At 27.3% G+C, this 19,653-nt stretch overlaps 3 protein-coding genes across 5 annotated transcripts in view; 1 reads left to right on the top strand and 2 right to left on the bottom strand.

Moving 5' to 3' along the window:
* Positions 1-1,308: 1,308 nt before the first annotated feature.
* LOC140670992 (probable G-protein coupled receptor Mth-like 3) lies at positions 1,309-6,030 on the bottom strand. The gene is made up of 5 exons (XM_072901953.1): positions 4,765-6,030; positions 4,468-4,546; positions 2,985-3,163; positions 2,673-2,838; positions 1,309-2,056 (listed from the first exon to the last, which is right to left on the bottom strand). The coding sequence occupies exons 1-5, from the start codon at positions 5,813-5,815 to the stop codon at positions 1,723-1,725; spliced, it is 1,809 nt and encodes a 602-aa protein (XP_072758054.1). The 5' UTR covers positions 5,816-6,030; the 3' UTR covers positions 1,309-1,722.
* A 1,253-nt stretch (positions 6,031-7,283) lies between these two features.
* The window catches only part of LOC140671481 (uncharacterized), an 85,571-nt gene continuing 73,201 nt past the window's right edge, over positions 7,284-19,653 (top strand). The window contains exons 1-5 of one of the 2 annotated variants that reach the window (XM_072902810.1): positions 7,284-8,598; positions 8,821-8,899; positions 9,215-9,387; positions 9,541-9,706; positions 10,325-12,182. In XM_072902810.1, coding sequence (XP_072758911.1) covers positions 7,476-8,598; positions 8,821-8,899; positions 9,215-9,387; positions 9,541-9,706; positions 10,325-10,691 — 1,908 coding nt within the window. In that variant the 5' untranslated portion in view covers positions 7,284-7,475 and the 3' untranslated portion in view covers positions 10,692-12,182. Of the gene's footprint in view, positions 8,599-8,820; positions 8,900-9,214; positions 9,388-9,540; positions 9,707-10,324; positions 12,183-19,653 lie in introns of those variants that run through there. The other variant, XM_072902811.1, reaches the window with a different exon arrangement.
* LOC140671483 (probable G-protein coupled receptor Mth-like 1) lies at positions 14,344-19,627 on the bottom strand. Of its 2 annotated transcripts, XM_072902814.1 has the most exons (5): positions 18,351-19,627; positions 18,049-18,127; positions 16,483-16,652; positions 16,167-16,332; positions 14,344-15,557 (listed from the first exon to the last, which is right to left on the bottom strand). In XM_072902814.1, the coding sequence occupies exons 1-5, from the start codon at positions 19,462-19,464 to the stop codon at positions 15,218-15,220; spliced, it is 1,869 nt and encodes a 622-aa protein (XP_072758915.1). In that variant the 5' UTR covers positions 19,465-19,627; the 3' UTR covers positions 14,344-15,217. The 2 variants fall into 2 exon arrangements, with proteins under 2 accessions (XP_072758915.1, XP_072758916.1); XM_072902815.1 differs by lacking the exon at positions 18,351-19,627 and having other exon boundaries at positions 18,049-18,254.

The raw sequence follows: 19,653 nt of genomic DNA, 5'->3' as shown, positions 1-19,653 counted from the left end.
AGAAAAGGCGTTTATCACGACAAATATGTGTTTATAATCTTTTTTAATGGAGGGGAGCGGCCCCATATGATCGATGTGGTAGGTGTCTAATCGAACTTCTCCTTTTTTTATCGGATTCAAAAATCCCTTTGGTTTACTCTGCTTGCTTTCCGCAAGGATACACGTGATACAATTCCGTATAATTTCTTTTAGCTCTAGCATTAGAAATCGTCTCGTGGTTGGATCACGCTCCGCTGTGCTTAGCCGCTGCATCTCTTTGGCTAACTTGATAAATGGTAAATTGGTTGATCATTTTTAATTAACTTTTTAATAATTATTGCGAAAATCGCAAGACGATATAGAATATTATTGCTCAACATAATTTTACGTGAGCTGCTAAACGTCTTGTAAAATATTCATTTTTCAATTATCCTACCTTTATACTTTTAGACACAAAATAATAAGAAATGTCAATTGATATAAACAAAATACATTGTTGTATTTAAGAAAAAAAGGACAAGCAGTCATATATTTTTTTCTTAAATTTGTAACATCCCTACATTTATACATTTTTTTTCTTAAAGACAACTATGTATGTATTTTCTCTACATCAAATCGCTTTCTGGCAATATTTTTCATTACAAGAGTATGATGGCCAGAAATTTAATAGTATACGAGATATTTTATACCTTATTTTAACATAATTTTACATAAACTATTAAATATAATATTTAAATTAATATTTAAAAGACAGATTTTATACTTGAAAATTTTTTATATATTTTATATTGAATATTAATAATCAAATGTTCAATCAAACTATATATATATATATATGTTTTATATATTGTGTTGTGTATATATATATATATATATATATATATATATATATATATGTATATCTATATATATATAATCATATATTAGGTTAGAAATTATTATTATTTAAATATATAATCATTATTATTTTATGTGCTATGTTTTAATAACATGTAAAATAATTATGATTATTTATATATTTATTTATAAAATAAAGCTCTCTTGAATTTATAAAAAGAATATTATATATTTATATTTATATTATATTTAATCTTATTAAATTTAAGTAGATGCAAATAGAAAAGGTTGTAAAAATGAAATAAAATAGAATAAATAACATTTTAATTATCGTTTAATTCCATCTGCAGTTACAGCTATGTTACTTTATTCAAAAATATATTTAATATAATTTTTTGCATCAAACATTAATAACAATATTAACATATTAAATGTTTGATTTCAAATAATTGAAGATTTAGTTTAATACATACATTTGCATTTTATTATATGTATCAAATTAAATATGCTACTACTAACTGAATGCGCCAAAAAAAATTGGATAAACTTAACAGAGGCAAATGTACAGAGTATCTTAAACCTACCGCACCACCTATGCTAATAACAGATTCCTACAGTTATTTAGAAACAAATATCCTAATATTAAAATGTTGAGAGTATAGTAATTTTTGAGTGAGAAGTATTTAACTATGACCAATCAAATTGTTAAAAACTCGCGCGCTCTATCAAAATTATTAATATTTTATAACTACATTATAAATTCTCAACATATTTTATAACAGAAATACATACTATGTTGAGAATTTATAATATGGTTTAATTAACTTTAATAATAATTTTAATATTTTCAACAATCCGAATGTTCAATTTTAAACGCCATTCTACTATATCCTCAAAATTATAATATTAAAATTTTTGTTGTATCTGATATTTGTCTATAAGATTATTTTGTTTGACATGGTGATTTACATGTTCAAGATTGTAAGAACTGCTGCGTGTAAAAAAGTTGGAAAAATATCGGCAATTCTGGTAGAAATGCTTGAATAGCAATTGCATAATAGTTTTCTTACACACAAATATAATGAAAATACCGACATTTTGAATGACATCTAATATATTTAAAATAATGTAGATCATTCCTGCATAATCCTTAAATAGCCAAAAAATCGTTGTTGATACAATTCTTTTTGTGGCCAATATGAGAAATACTATTATAAACAAGTTTATATACAAATTGAACCTGCAAATAAATATAAGAATTTCTTTTATGTATCATAAAATTATAATATATTTTAATAATATCATGCTTATGAATATTCTATTGCTTTATAATAATAATTTAAAAAATTCAAAAAATTGTAATTACTTTACATTTTCAGATATATAAAATACAATATAATATATACTATTAATTTAGTTAAAGAAAAATGATTTAATAAAATAAACTTCAAGTTTAAAAAGAGAGAGAAAGAGAAAAAGACAAAGAAAAAGTTGTTCCTATTTTGGAAAAAAACTTCAAAGAAAGATTTTCGTGCTAAAAGGATTAATAGATATATATATTCATCTTGACTTTATTCTTCTTGATTATCATATATTTTTAATAATAACAGATAGATACTATTAAAAAGATATGCGTGCGATTAAATAACGGTAATATATACAAAAATCTCATAAATATAAAAACACATTATCTAAAGTAAAAGAATCTAAAAATATTTCATTCTTTCTTGCGACAATAAATGTCAAACATGTACAAAAAATTATTTTGCCACGCAGTTCACAAATGAATACAATAGCATTAATCTTATTAACAAAATAGACACTGTATGTCAATATAAAAATGTTTATGTACAAACCATTTTTTGTTTTCATTATAACATCGGCTTTCTGTATCTTTAAGATGACGAGCTGTGTCCTTCTCATACTGCATAATCTTCAGTGCTGTGTAAATGGATAAGAAAATGCTAATACTAGCACAAGTAGTTATGGGCCCGTAAATATAGAACAGTTTCGACGTACTAACTGAAATAAAAAATAAACTTCTTAAATTATATCATACGTTACAAGTATACACAAAACATACTTTTACTTTTAATATAAATTTTCTGATGGATGAGTGGATAATTAAATAAATTAATAGAATTATGTTAATGGCAATATACACTTACAATGAAAAAGACACATATTGACAATAAGTTTTGGTTGGAGGCTTTCTGGCACGCTGGGAACGATTTCCATAATGATACAAATAATACAAAAAATGACGGGACCTCCCCAACCAATGATAGAATATAGGAATTTTTTCTTCCCTTGTTGTTTCATATTTTTTTGTAACGAGTGAACATTTCTGCAAAGTGCAGTTTACACTTTATAATTAGTAACAAATAAAAATTTGGAATGTAAATGAACGATAAAATAAATATGTTTTTGGTTAAGATGCTTAAAAATCTGTCTTACGTAACTACGTATATGAAAGATAAATCTGCATATTATGATATTTCTTTCCAATAATCTTGACACATGTTGTTAAAGTTATGACTGAGTAATGTACAAAAGATTTTAGCCGTTATTCGTTGCTTAATAAAAAAATATTACAATTAAAAGAACAAGTATTAAATGCGATCAGCATTCTTAGAAACCCAAAATATCATTTATAATTAATATACGTAATTAATGATTGCTTTTTATATTTTTTGTAATTTCAAGAAAAAATCATTTTTTTACAATAGAATGTTTAGATAGGCGCCAAAAGTAATTTTAATCATTATTATAATTAATTGTTAAAAAGTACAGTGTTTTAGTTTTAATTTATTGGTTCAGACGTTCCTACAATCTCTGGATATTATGTTATAAAAGGAAACTGTTATTTTGAGTCAGACTTGGGATAAACTGTAAAAAGGTTAAGCAAACACTTTGCCGAAAGTGAGGCTTCATCCTTCTCTCTGCACTCCTGAAAAAACTGACTAAACTATCTCATTAAAAAAAAAAAAATGAAAAATTCAATTTTCTTAAAATAAAGTTAATTTAATTTTTTCGGGATTGTTAATGCAGGGGATGGGCCGCAGTGGCTCCATTACCTGCGCGTTTAATTAAAACGTAAATTAAAAAATGTATTAAAATTCGCTTTTATTGAATGTATATGGTATTAAAAAATCATATTATCTATGACCATATTTTTTTTAACAATTATTAATAAACAATAAACTAGAACTTTTTGAACATTATTCAGGAAACGCTACTCATTACACCTTAACAAAATATGTCAAAGTCAAGATTATTAAGAAGAAATCTCCTAAAATCCGTATTTACCCATGTCACACAAAAATTATTGTTTTATAGAAAATCAAGTAAGTATTTTTATTAAATCAATTAGCAAACATACACACGCAAACACACGCACACACGCACACACATATACACATAATATAATATTTTTTCGTATTAATGCAAAATATCATAATAATATGTCTTACTTTAAATACATATATTATAAATATAATCTTCACATTTATATATCACAGACAAATATTTTATTCTATCGAGTTCTATTGTGTAACATAAATTCTAGTCATATATGAAATTTAATTTATATTATAAATTATGTATGTATAATATGAAAAACTTAATATAATAATTACTTAATATATTTACCTAAATGTCCACCACATATCAAAACTCATTACACTTAACCAAAAGAAAGCTGCTAAAGAGCTGAAATAATTGACTAAAGCTGCAACAATAAACGACATTTAAATTAAATAATATTTTAGAGAGTGTACTTTAAAATAAATAATAATTGGCAAATTATGTACATTTTTGTGTACAAAGAAAAGTCTTTAATTTTTCAAAAGAATTTATAAAAAATTTTATAAAGAATAACAAGAGTATACACAAATCAAATGTATATACTGCATTGACTATATTATTACATGATTTACTATATTTTACCACTTGCAATGCACATAGAATATGGAAGTTGCATGTCGATTAGTTTCTTCAGTAGATTGCTCATGTGATAGATAAATATCATACTGCTATATCTACGCAACATGAAACTATGTATATTATTAAGCTTTGGTATACAATATATCAGGAATAATGCCAGCATACACAGCAAGGAGATTATAATGTAAATCCAGTCCAAAATTTCTAATACAACTTCTTCTGACTGATCAATGATATAATACGTATTATCGTGTTTTCTTACGGCTTCTGTTAAAGTCTTTAAGCAGATAACGGCATCAACTACATCATTTATAATAGCCAGACAATAAGAAGTTGATTCAACGAATTGGTCAAAGTAGGGAAGATATAAAGTGCCGTTTTCGAGAAAAAAGTATTTATAAAACACACTCTCGTTATTAAAACTGACTCGTACAATTTCGGCATCTTTTGGGCACGGATCTTGAACAATTAGTTGAAACATTTCATCCAATTTTTTATATTCAACCCGTATATTTGTTTCGCTCCATAACTTATATACATCTGCGAAAACATATTCAGGCCCTTCGGTAATGCAATTGCGAGATAATTGATAACGAGCACCGAGAGGACAACAAAGACGAACGTAAGTATAATTGTCGTTCGCCTCGTATGGAACGATGTAATTTTTATTGTCATTTTTATTATTGGAATAATTTTTGTTGTCGACGTTTGTAAAATTCGCTCGCAGCTCCCTTCGCATTTGATTACGTTTGTCATGATATTTCACATAATGCACGGGGAATTCATTGTGAATCGAATCATTATCTTTGCGACTTCTCGAATTAATACGGAACACATCCTGAGCATGTTTATAATCCATGGTAAAATTTTTGCGCAAATTGTATCGATTGAAAATCGTCTTGTTGTCATATTCTGTGAAATTCGAGTGAAGCTCGTTTCTTAACATTGAATTATCGTCCTTGTTGTCAATTATAAAATTCCGCAGAGGCTTTGTAGATGAAACGAAGAACACCAGAAGTACACAACACCAAAGTACAAAGCTTTTATCGCACATTGTCAATAATTTGTGAAATTAATTTGGTTTTTTTGGCGGCAATTTTTATTATAATATCTTATGGCTGCAAAAATGAATTACGGAAATGAGAATGCGCATCTGCGATGATATTTTTACGGCTACGACGCTATTTTCTCGAGAACCAACTGATCGTGAATGTACAACGAGAGAAACTGACAAGAGACACACATATTCGCGCAATACATGAGAAGAGATTGTCGTCGTCGACGAATTGTCGATGATAATTAAGAAGCAAACTACGTATTAGGAAGTCATGAATAAAATCCATAAAAAACTTTATTAATGAACTTCTACAAACATTAAGCGAATTAATTTAGCGATATTATAAAGTATGTTTAGAAAGTTAATGTTTAAACTAAAATTTATTACATTTGCTAAATATTATATAAGATCATTTTTATTGAGCAAGACAACGGATAAAAAATGAATATTTTTTATTTAAGGGTGTGATACGATTGAAGAGTTTAGTTTGAAAAGCATTAAAATCAACTATGAATGTAAAAAAGAAATATTTTTTTTTCTTTATTGTAGATGATAATATGTCTGATAGTTAATAGTTATATGTATATAAAATTATGTTAAGTGAATCAAACTGAGCAAAAAATCTTTTCGTCTTCTGCCAAGCCTTTAGGTTGGCAACATTCGGGAATAAAAATGTTTGAAATCGTTTTGTGATTTTTGTAATAATTATTGAATTAATTAAAAAAAAAAAAATTTTTTAAAGAGATCCACCAATTTACGTGAGTACTGTTGCAAAAATAAAGTAAAAGTAAAAATAATTATTGCAAAAATCGTAAAATGATGTAAAATTCTTTTGCAGTTTGATCCGTTCTATCTATACAAAAAAGGTTTTTTTATAAAATCGCATACTCTGTACACATATATACATATATGTAATGTTTTTATATACATATGTAATGTTTTATAATACTAAAAAACTTTAAACATCTTAATATTTTTTTTCACATATTTATATTTTGCAATTTTATTTGCATTTTATTCACAAATAAATAAAAATTATAAGTCGAGAATACCGACAATTGCATCAACATACCTTGATGATGTGAAATGTTTTAAAAATAATTTTTAACGTGATTTTTCTTATGCATAATGTAAATAATTATAAACCGGTCTTTTGCATAACATTTCTCATCATCAATTTCTATCTTATCAGACATATTATCATCTAAAATAAAGAAAAAAATATTTCTTTTTTACATTCGTAGTTGATTTTAAATGTTTTTCTAACTATTCAATCCTATCACATCTTTAATATAAATAAAAATAATATCGGATATAATATCGTTAAATTAATTGGCCTAATATTTATAAAAGTTTATTAATAACGTTATGCATCCTATACATGACTTCTCAATACGTAGTTTGCTTCTTAATTATTATACACAATTCGCCGACTACGGCAATCTCTTCTCATGTATTGCGCGAATATGTGTGTCTCTTGTCAGTTTCTCTCGTTGTACATTCACGATCAGTTGGTTCTCGAGAAAATAGCGTCGTAGCCGTAAAAATATCATCGCAGATGCGCATTCTCATTTCCGTAATTCATTTTTGCAGCCATAAGATATTATAATAAAAATTGCCGCCAAAAAAACCAAATTAATTTCACAAATTATTGACAATGTGCGATAAAAGCTTTGTACTTTGGTGTTGTGCACTTTTGGTGTTCTCCGCTTCATCTACAAAGCCTCTGCGGAATTTTACGATTGACAACAAGCAGGATAATAATTTGATAGTGAGAAACAAACTTAGCGTGAATTTAACTGAAAGTGACAAACACGCGGTTTTCAATCGATACAATTTGCACAAAAATTACATTATGGATTACGAAAATGCTGAGAATATATCCCATATTAATTCGAGAAATAACGGTCACAAAGATAATGATTCGATTCAGAATAAATTATCCGTGCATTATGCGAAATATCTTGATAGACGTAATCAAATACGAATAAGGGAGCTACGAGCAGATTTTACAAAGATCGATAACGAAAATTATTCCAGTATTGAAAATGACAATGAAAATTATTTCAGAAATGAAAATGACAATGAAAATTATTCCAGTAATGAAAATGACAATGAAAATTACATCATTCCATACGAGACAAGCAACAATGTTACTTGCATTTTTCATTATTGTGTTTTTGATGATGACACAAAGACCTCTTACAATTGCAGTAATGAAACAACTGAATATGTTTTCACATCCTCAAATATATATAGCTTCTGGAACGAAACGTTGCAGCCTGTGTATGAAAAAGAAAGCAAAGTATCTGATGTGATTTTTCAAGGGACATGTCCAAAGAATACCGAAATTATACCTGTCGAGTTTTATAACAATTTTGAATACAATGAAGACATTTTGTTCAAAAACGATATTCTATATGTTCCCTACGTTGACTCATTATCCAACGATACATACTATTGTTGGACCATTGTGCATCATGATTATTATGATGATGTTGATATGGATACCTGCTTGAAGACTTTAAAAGGAATCTTAAGCAAAATATTAGATCAAACTATTTCATTAACAGATACAATGAATATTTTAATCCTGAGCGACATTATAGTAACCTTGACGTGTACGCTAATAATATTCCTGGTATACTATATATTGCCAGAACTGAATAGTATACATAGTTTTATGTTGCGTAGATACAGCAGTATGGTAATTATTTCTAATATATGTGAATTACTGAGCCTGTTAATCTACAAGAAATATTTCATCTGTATTGCAAGCGGTACCGTATAACCAAATAATATAATAATGCACTAAATGCTGTGTATACATTTTACTAATTTATTTGTATTTTTGTTATTCTTCATAAATTTTTATAAGTTTTTAATGAACAATTCTTAATGAAATTTTTTTTAATACACCTAATTTTTAATTTGCCAATTATCATTCATTTTGAAGTACACTCTAAAATATTGTTCATTTCAAATATTCTCTATTATTGCAGGATTTATCAACTATTTTACCTCTCTAACAAGTCAATTCTGGTTAAGTTTAATGAGTTTCGATATCTGGTGGACATTTAGGTAAATATATCACGTACGTTTTGTATAGTATGCATTATTTACAATATAAATTAAATTTCATATAAGATTGGGATTTATATTATACAATCCTACGTAACAGAATAAAATATTCATTTGCGATATATTAACGTATGCGTTCAGATTATATCTGCACAATATATTTAGATACAAAAGTAAACAAAAAATATTCTTTAAAAGATTGCGACTAAAATAAAAACATACTAATAATTAAATTAACAAATAAAATATTCATGACGCAAATAATATTAAACACTCCTTAATCAAAAACATATTTATTTTAATGTGTGTTTGCAGAAATATCCTCTCGTTAGAAAAACATCTAAAAAAGAGGAAAAAGTTATTATATTCTATTATTGCGTGGGGAGGTCCCTTTATTCTCACTATCATCTGTATCATCATGGAATTCGTTCCCAGCGTGCCAGAAAGCTTCCGACCGGGATTTAACGTTGATACATGTTGGTTTAGTTGTAAGTGCGTACATCGTTGTCAACATAATTCTATTAATTACCTATTTAATTTTCTATTTATCTTTCTAAAAATTTATATTATAAGTAAAGGTATGTTTTGTGTTTATTTGCAATATATGATATAAATTAAGAAGCTTTATATTTTTATTTCAGTTGGTGCGGCGGAGCTGTTGTTTGTTTACGGGCCGAGTACGATTTGTACTATTAGTAACATTTGCTTATCCATTCATACAGCATTGAAGATTGCGCGCTATGAGAAAGACACAGCTCGTCGTCTTAGAGATTCAGAAAGCCGATGTTATAATGAAAACAAGAAGTGGTTCGTACATAAACATCTCTATATTGACACACAATGTCTATCTTGTTAATAAGATACATACCACCGTATTCATTTGTGAACCACATTGCAAAACTAATTTTTTGATTATGTTTGACATTTATTGTTACAAGAAAGAATTAAATATTTTTAGTTTCTTTTACTTTAGACAATGTGCTTTCATATTTATGAGATTTTTTTGTAGAAACATATCACTGCTATTCAATTGCACGCATATTTTCTTAATAGTGACTATTATTTTCGAAAATATGTGGTAAACAATAAGAATAAAGTCAAAATGAATATTTATATCTATTAATCTTCTTAGCATGAAAATTACATTCCTTGAAATTTTTTCCGAAGACGATACAACTTTTTTTCTTTTTGTTTTACTCTCTTTTTTTTTAAACTTAAAATTTGTTTAACTTATTTTCATTTAACTAACAATAAGTTAATAGTATTTATTCTATTGCTTTTATGTATATCTTAAAATGTAAAATAATAACGATTTTTCAAATTATTTATCTTTATAAAGCCTTAAAATATTTGTAAGCATAATATTATAATCATCTATATCATAATTTGAAGATATATAAAAGAAATTCTTATATTTATTTGCAGGTTCAATCTCTACCTGAAACTGTTTATAATGTTGTTTGTCATAATAACCATAGAATGGATTATAGTAACAATGTTGGAATTTTGGCTCCTTACGGATATTAATTTAGCAACGATCTACATCTTAATTAGTGGAATGATATTAGATATCATTAAAAATATCGGTGTTTTCATTCTATTTGTGTGTAGAAAAACAATTATGCGATTGCTATTAAAGCATTTCTGTCGGAATTGTCGATATGTTTCCAAATTTTCTACACGCAGCAGTTCTTACGATCTCGAACATTTAGATCACCATGTCCAACAAAATTTTCCTGCGGATAAACATGAAATACGACAAAATTCTAATATTACAATTTCACATATATAGTAGTCTTTGAATGGCGTTTAAGGTTGGCCAATCGGATTGTTGAAAACATTAAAATTATTATTAAAGGTATTAAAACTACATTAAAAATTTTCAACATAGCATGTATTTTAATTATAAAATGTTATTAGTTTTGATAGAGTGTACAAATTTTGAACAATCCGATTGGTCATCTTTACGATTGATTAAGCGTCTCATTCAAAAATTACTATAGCCTCAACATGTTAATGTTAGAATATTTGTTTCTATATTTGTTCCTAAATAACTTTAGGAATCTTTTATGACCATAAGTGGTGTGGTAGGTTTAGGATACTCTGTATATTTGCGTTTGTCGAGTTTATTCAATTTTTTTTTAGGCATTTAGTTAACATATCTAATTTAATACATATAACATGATGCAAATATATATATATATATTAAATTAAATTTTTAATTAATTAAACATTTAATATGTTAATATTGTTACGAAACTTTGGTGCAAAAAGTTAAAGTAAATATATTTTTTAATTGTTACGTCCAGAGCTGATCTTCTGAACGTTCGGTCCCCTTTTTGGTAAGAGACCATCGAGCGAACGTTCGGAAGACCAACTCGACGTAACAATTAAAAAAGTCTTAAGATCGATAACAAATTGCATATTGTACAAGGAGAAAATCCAACTATGTATATTGATAACTTGTAAATTAAAATTAAATATATATATATATATATATATATATATATATATGTATATACATTTTCTATATGTCAATTAAAACTATTTAATTCGCTCTCTCTTCACTCATAACCAGTCCTCAGATCACACCTGGCTCTTCCCAGATAATAGAGTTACTTAATTCTCTTACCAAAAAAGGAACTGTCCCTTATTCACTTAATATACACACATATTAACGGAAGAAACTCGACTTATAAAAAACCAAATAATTGATTTAATAGAAAATACGCATCTGCGATGATTGTGATACCGCTATTTATTCGAGAAACAACTGGCTGGCGAATGTGCAACGAGAAAAACTTACGAGAAACAAACATATTCGCGTTATTAATAGGAAGAGATTGCTGTGGTCGACGAGATGTCGATGTTGATAAAGAAGCTGTCTATTTGCTAAAAAATCGTATATACATATACAGAATGCTTAAAAAATTTTATTAATAAACTTCTATAAATAATAAGCAAATTAATTTAGAGAAATTAATTATAAAATATGCTTAGAAAGTTAACGTTTAAATTAAGATTTATTACATTTTATGAATATCATGTAAGATCTCTGTTAAGCAAGACAACGAATAAATACTGAAGATTTTTTATCTAGATTAAAGATATAATACAATTGAAAAGTTTATTTTGAAAAACAATTAAAATTAAATACAAATGTAAAAGAATTATTTTTTTCTTTATTGTGGATGATATTACATGTCTGTTAAGATAGAAATTGATAGTGAAGTATTATGCAAAAAACCATTTTATAATTATTTACATTATGCATCAAAGAAATCACATTAACAATTGTTTTTTGAAACACTTTCAAAAAGGTATAAATGCAGTTGTCGACTCATAATTTTAATTTACTAGAAATCAAATGCAAATAAAATTGCAATATGTAGATATGTGAAGAACTAAGCTAAGATATTTGAAGTTTTTAGTTTTATATAAAAATATTTTATATATATATATACAGCGTGTCCCACCTGGAAGTGGCCACCCCTCTTTTATCTTTTAAATTAAAAGAGATAGAGCATAACAAATATATACGAAATTAAATGGCTTGAACTAAACTTTATTGTGAGTATAGTGATTGATTTATCTGTTTTGAAAAACGTAGTGGTATGAATGATTTATATCCAAGTATCGCTGGAATTTACGAATTAATAAAGCTTGTACATTACGTAATTCTTTTACATTAATCGAAGCACATGCATTAATAATTCTTTGACGCATGTTTTCTTGTGTGGTTGAATTATTAATGCATGTGCCTCGATTAATGTAGAAGAATGACGTAATGTGCAAGCTTCATTAATTCGCAAATTTTAGTGATGCGACAGCGGCCATTTCGAACATTTACATGATTCAGTTTGTTTTTCCTCCATGTATGTTAATGTTGTGTACCTAGATATAAGGTACTTTTAATGTTGTGTGTGTACATAATTATTATAAAAACGTTATGTTCTATAAAATGTTCTTATCTAAAATATTATATTAATATTGTGTTATTTATTGTGTCGTTCTATCGTTTAAAATTAGAAAATAATGAATTTTTTGTTTAATTTGATTTAAAAAATTTTATGAAATTAAATATAAAAAATAAAGTTACTAAGTTATAATTTAAGTTTTAGTTTCTAAAGTTTATGTTTGTGTGGTTTATGCCAATGTGTGTCATATAATTTATTAAATGTCCCATAATTATATTGATTCATAAGCTTCTATTTATATTTTTCGTACACTGACAATGAGTATCATGATAAAATGACATACATGACAACATGTCAACTGTCAACTTCTAATGTACGAGTCAGAAGTTGGCTATATCGCAGGGTCGAAAATGAAATGGTAGACGTCGCCCGTGATATTTCAAGCCGGAAAATCTCGTATACATATATGTAAAATATTTACATTAAATTATACATCGTTGTATTCGTTTCAAACAGTGCTACAACTTTTATTATATCAAAATATCTACATTATTATAAAAAAATTATGCATATCTCTCCGTTCTTCAAAAAATGCAGATAAATTTTGTAATCACTATACTCACAATAAAGTTCAGTTCAAGCCATTTAATTTCGTATATATTTGTGATAGTCTATCTCTTTTAATTTAAAAGATAAAAAGGAGGTGATCACTTTTAGGTGGAGGACACACTCTATATATATATATATACAGCGTGTCTTCCACCTAAAAGTGATAATTAAATTACGGGATGTCGCTATTACGCTGTTTTTCTGAACATTCGCTCAATGTTCCCTTTTTGGTAAAAGAATTAAGTAACTATTATCCGGGAAGGGCCAAGTGTGATCTGGGGACTGGTTATGAGTGAAGAGAGAGCGAATTAAATAGTTTTAATTGACATATAGAAAATGTATATACATATACATATTTAATTTTAATTTACAAATTATCAATATACGTAGTTGGATTTTTTTCCTTTTACAATATGTAATTTGTTATCGACTTTAAGTCTATATAGCGAGTGTGTATGTATGTGTATATTGCGGGTGTTACAAAAATGCGAAAGACATTAGTCAGGAAATCGGGAAGAAGAAGTGAATGAGATCAATTTCCTGACTGGTATTTATACAATTTTTAATATTCTCAATATTCTCCTCTCTTCCATTCTCCATTCTAAAATACCAAAATAATTAATAAAGAATCTTTTGAAGTATATGAAATTAGAAAAGACAAATAAATCTTATGGTTTAGGCTTGGTGAATGTTAACTATTGAATTTTAATTTAGATGCATGTTTTAGTTATCTCATAAATTTCAATTAATTTTAATTTAACCTAACACACATGCGACTGGCGCAATCACCTCTGATCGTCTTTAGTGTATACACTTTAATATTTAGTTACACATAAATTTTATATTATTTTATTTTTTATTTCTTACTGTATTAATTATACGTTGTAATAGTCGGTCATAACTTAAGATTTAACGATAAAATTACGCCCACATTTTTCTGACTGATGGCCTTCGAATTTGTGTAAAACTCGCGATAATAATTACAAATACAATCACCTACACATTACATTAATAATACATATTTAAAAATATGTGTATTCGTATTTCTCTTCATGTTACCGCAGATAATAATGTTAGATTCTGTATGTTTATTTTTCTATAATTTTTTCTAATAAATTATAACGTTTAATTTAATAATTCATTTAATTAATTAATCTCGCTCTTGCTTTCCTAATTCGAAATCGCACAAGGTCCCATCATGCGTAACAGGGATTTAATTTCCTTATCAAAAAGAGGACCGAACGTTCGGAAGATCAGTTCTGGACGTAACAATTAAAAAATATATTTACTTTAACTTTTTGCAATAAAGTTTTGTAACAATATTAAAATATTAAATGTTTAATTAATTAAAGGTTTAATTTAATATATATATTTGCATTATGTTATATGTATTAAATTAGATATGTTAACTGAACCCCTCGGAAAAAATTGGATAAACTCGACAAAGGCAAATATACAGAGTATCCTAAACCTACCACGCCAGCTATGGTCATAAAAGATTCCTAAAGTTATATAGGAACAAAAATAGAAACAAATATTCTAACATTAAAATGTTGAGACTATAGTAATTTTTGAATGAGACGCTTGATTAATCATAGAGATGACCAATCGGATTGTTCAAAATTTGTGCACTCTATCAAAATTATTAACATTTTATAATTAAAATACATGCTATGTTGAAAATTTATAATGTAGTTTTAATAACTTCAATAATAATTTTAATGTTTTCAATTATCCGATGGGCCAGCCTTAAACGCCATTCAAAGCCTACTATATACGTAAAATTGTAATCTTAAGATTCTTGTCGTATTTCATATTTGTCCACAGGATAATTTTGTTTGACATAGTGATCTACATGTTCGAGATCGTAAGAACTGTTGCGTGTAGAAAATTTGGAAACATATCGACGATTCCGACAGAAATGCTTTAATAGCAACTGCATAATTGTTTTCCTACACACAAATAGGATGAAAAAACCGATATTTCTAATGATCCTCAATATCATAAAACTAATTAAGATGTAGTTTGTTGCTAAATCCGTAAAGAGCCAAAATTGCAACATTGTTACTATAATCCATTCTATGGCTATTATGACGAACAACATTATAAACAGTTTTAGATACAGATTGAACCTGCAAATAAATATAAGAATTTCTTTTATATATCTTCAAATTATGATATAGATGAATTTTAACATTATGCTTACGAACATTTTAAAACTTTATGAATATGAATAATTTGAAAAATCGTAATTAATTTACATTTTCAGATATACATAATGCAATATAATAAATACTATTAACGTAGTTAAATGAAAATAAGTTAATATAATAAATTTTAAGCTTAAAAAGAAAAGAGAGTAAAACAGAGAGAGAAAAAAATGTATCTTTATTGGAAAAAAATTTCAAGGAATGTAATTTCCATGCTAAGAAGATTAATATTCATTTTGATTCTACTCTTATTGTTTAGCATATATTTTGGAAAATAACAATTATTATTAAGAAAATGTACGTGCAATTGAATAGCAGTGATATGTTTCTACAAAAAATCTCATAAATATGAAAGCACATTGTTTAAAGTAAAAGAAACTAAAAATATTTAATTTTTTTTTTTGTAATAACAAATGTGAAACAAGATCAAAAAATTAGTTTTGAAATGCGGTTCACAAATGAATACGGTGGTATATATCTTATTAACAAAATAGACACTGTGTGTCAATATAGAGATGTTTATGTACGAACCACTTCTTGTTTTCATTATAACAGCGGCTTTCTGAATCTCTAAGAAGACGAGCTGTGTCTTTCTCATAGCGCGCAATCTTCAATGCTGTATGAATGGATAACCAAATGCTAATAATAGTACAAATCGTACTGAACACATAATCATACAACAGATCCGCCTTACCAACTGAAATAAAAAAATAAAAGCTTCTCAACTTATATCATATATTGCAAATAAACACAAAACATACCTTTACTTTTAATATAAATTTTTAGAAGGATAATTGGAAAATTAAATAGGTAATTAATAGAATTATGTTAACAACGATATACGCACGAAAAAGACATGTATCGACGTCCAATTCCGGCCGGAAGATTTCTGGCACGCTGACAACGAATTTCATGATGATACAGATGATAATGAGAATGAAGGGACCTCCCCAAGCAATAATAGAATATAAGAATTTTTTCCTCTCTTTTACATGTTTTTCTAACGACAGGATATTTCTGCAAACACACATTAAAATAAATATGTTTTTGATTAAGGAATATAAAAATCTGTCTTATGAACTATGTATAAAAGGTAAATACGCATTAGAGGATCCTTTTCCAATAATATTGACATATGTTGTCAAGCTCGTGACTGATTGTGAGTCATTATTTTTAAAATATTAACAATTAGAAAAGCAGGTATTATACCTTTTTAAAAAAAGGTAAAAAAAGCGTTGACAAATATAAAAGAAAATTTTGCAAAATATTTTAATTATAAAAAATGTAATTAGAACAATTCAAAGCTGCCAAAGCTATATTGCAATAAAATTGGCTGGGTTGAGTTGTTCTAATTACATTTCTTGTAATTAAATTATCATTTTGTAAAATTTTATTTTAGCTTGTCAACTTAACGCAATTTTTTATAATAATATATCACTAGTTTTTTTAAAGAATTAATTTAATAAATATAACTATTTTGCACAATTGTACGACACGCTCCTGAACTCAACGCTTTTTTTACTTTTTTGTTAAAAAGGTAATTTTTTAGAGATATTATTCTTTTCTGTATCTTATTTCATATTATATTATAATGCACTTGTGTGACATGTATTTTGTGTACGTATATAACCGCAGCCCGCAGCTAGCGCCTTTTTCCGCGACAAAAAGATGAACCGTACAAAGCACTCTGACCTACTTTGTATACATATATTGTGTACGCATAGATATGTGTAGCTTCGATGGTGACGGTGAAGTTTCTTAAACGAAAATTTTCAATTTTGACTTCAGACTTTGCATCACTATATCTCCGTTTATAGAGTACATAAAGTAAAAATAAAAGCACTTCTATGATATAATTCGAAGCCAAGTTATTGATCAAGCTTAGTAAGAACTCGATCGGTTTAGCCGTTATTGCAAAACTTATAACCTGAGATACTTTTAAACTGCCTACTCGGATAAAGATACACGGTACGCGTCTTGCTTAACTTAAAAAAAACAAAAAAAACTGAACTCAACGCAAGACACTACAATGTTTTTGATGCGATCATAAATTTGTCATAAATCAAACATGAAGTTTATATACAACAGTTATATAAGTATACTTCTCAGCAAAATTAAAGGATTACTTAAAATTAGCGAACATCACATACCATACACGCACGCACGCACCACACCACACGATACGAGACGACAAAATATTTTTTTGTATCAATGCAAAATGTCATAACAGTATGTTTTACTTTTATATCTAAATATATTGTGCAGATATAATCTAAACGCATACGTTTATATATCGCAAATGAATATTTTATTCTATTACGTAGGATTGTATAATATAAATCCCAATCTTATATGAAATTTAATTTATATTGTAAGTAATGCATAATATACAAAACGTACGTGATATATTTACCTAAATGTCCACCACATATCGAAACTCATTAAACTTAACCAGAAATCTCTTGCTAAAGAGCTAAAATCATTGATAAATCCTGCAATAATAGAGAATATTTGAAATGGACAATATTTTAGAGAGTGTACTTTAAAATAAATGATAATTGGCAAATTACATTTACGTTTATTAAAAAAAATTTTATTAAGAATTGTTCATTAAAAACTTATAAAAATTTATGAAGAATAACAAAAATACAAATAAATTAGTAAAATGTATACACAGCATTTAGTGCATTATTACATAATTCGGCTATACTGTACCGTTTGCAATACAAAGAAAATAATTTTTTTGGATTAGCAGTTTTAGTAAATAAGTCATGTCTTCTATTAATATCATACTGCTATATCTATGCAACATAAAAGTATGTATACTATTCAGTTCCGGCAATATATAGTATACCAAGAATGTTATTAGCGTACACGTCAAGGATACTATATCACAGCTCAGGGTTAAAATATCAAATGTATCTGTTAATGAATTAACTTGATCTATTGATTTGATTATGATTTCTGCTAAAGTCACGAGGCAGGTAATCGTATCAACATCATAATGGTCATGACGCACAATGGTCCAACATGACACGTTGGATAATGAGTCACCGTTAAGAGAATATAGAATATCGTTTTTGAACAAAATTTCTTCATTGTATTCAAAATTGTCATAAAACTTGATAGGTATAATTTCGGTATTCTTTGGACATGTTCCTTGAAAAAACACAAGAGATATTTCGCTTTCTTCCTCATACTCAAACTGCAACGTTTCGTTCCAGAAGCTGTATATATTTGAAGATGTGAAAACAAATTCAGTTGTTTCATTACTGCAATTGTTAAAGTTTAAAACAGTGTCATCATAAAAATCACAATAATGAAAAATGCAAGTAACATTGTTGCTTGTCTCGTATGGAATGATGTAATTTTCATTGTCATTTTTATTACTGGAATAATTTTCAGTATCATTTTCATTACTAAAATAATTTTTATTGTCATTTTTAATACTGGAATAATTTTCGTTATCGACTTTGGTAAAGTTTGCTTGTAGCTCCCTTCGCATTCGATTACTTTTATCGCGATATTTCGCATAATGCACGGATAATTCATTCTGAATCGAATCATTATCTTTGTAACCGTTACCTCTCGAATTAACATGAGACACATTCTGAGCATTTATGTAATCCATAATGTAATTTTTACGCAGATTGTATCGATTGAAAACCGCGTCTTTGTCATTTTCAGTGAAATTTACGCGAAGTTTGTTTCTGACTATCAAATTGTTATCCTGCTTGTTGTCAATCGTAAAATTCCGCAAAGGCTTTGTAGATGAAGCGAAGAAAACCAGAAGTGTACAACACAAAAGTCCAAAACTTTTATCATACATCGTCAATAACTTGTGAAATTAATTTGCTTTTTTTGTCGACAATTTTTAATATAATATCTTATGGCTGCAAATATGAATTGCGTAAATGAGAATGCGCATCTGCGACGATATGTTTACGGCTACGACGCTATTTTCTCGAGAGACAACTGCTCGTGAACGTACGACGAGAGAAACTGCCGAGGAACACTC

This window comes from Anoplolepis gracilipes, chromosome 11, assembly GCF_047496725.1.
Source record: "Anoplolepis gracilipes chromosome 11, ASM4749672v1, whole genome shotgun sequence".
NCBI lineage: Eukaryota > Metazoa > Arthropoda > Insecta > Hymenoptera > Formicidae > Anoplolepis > Anoplolepis gracilipes.
The sequence above is the reverse complement of the archived record's forward strand: the minus strand, read 5'-3'. Positions and strand labels throughout refer to the sequence as shown.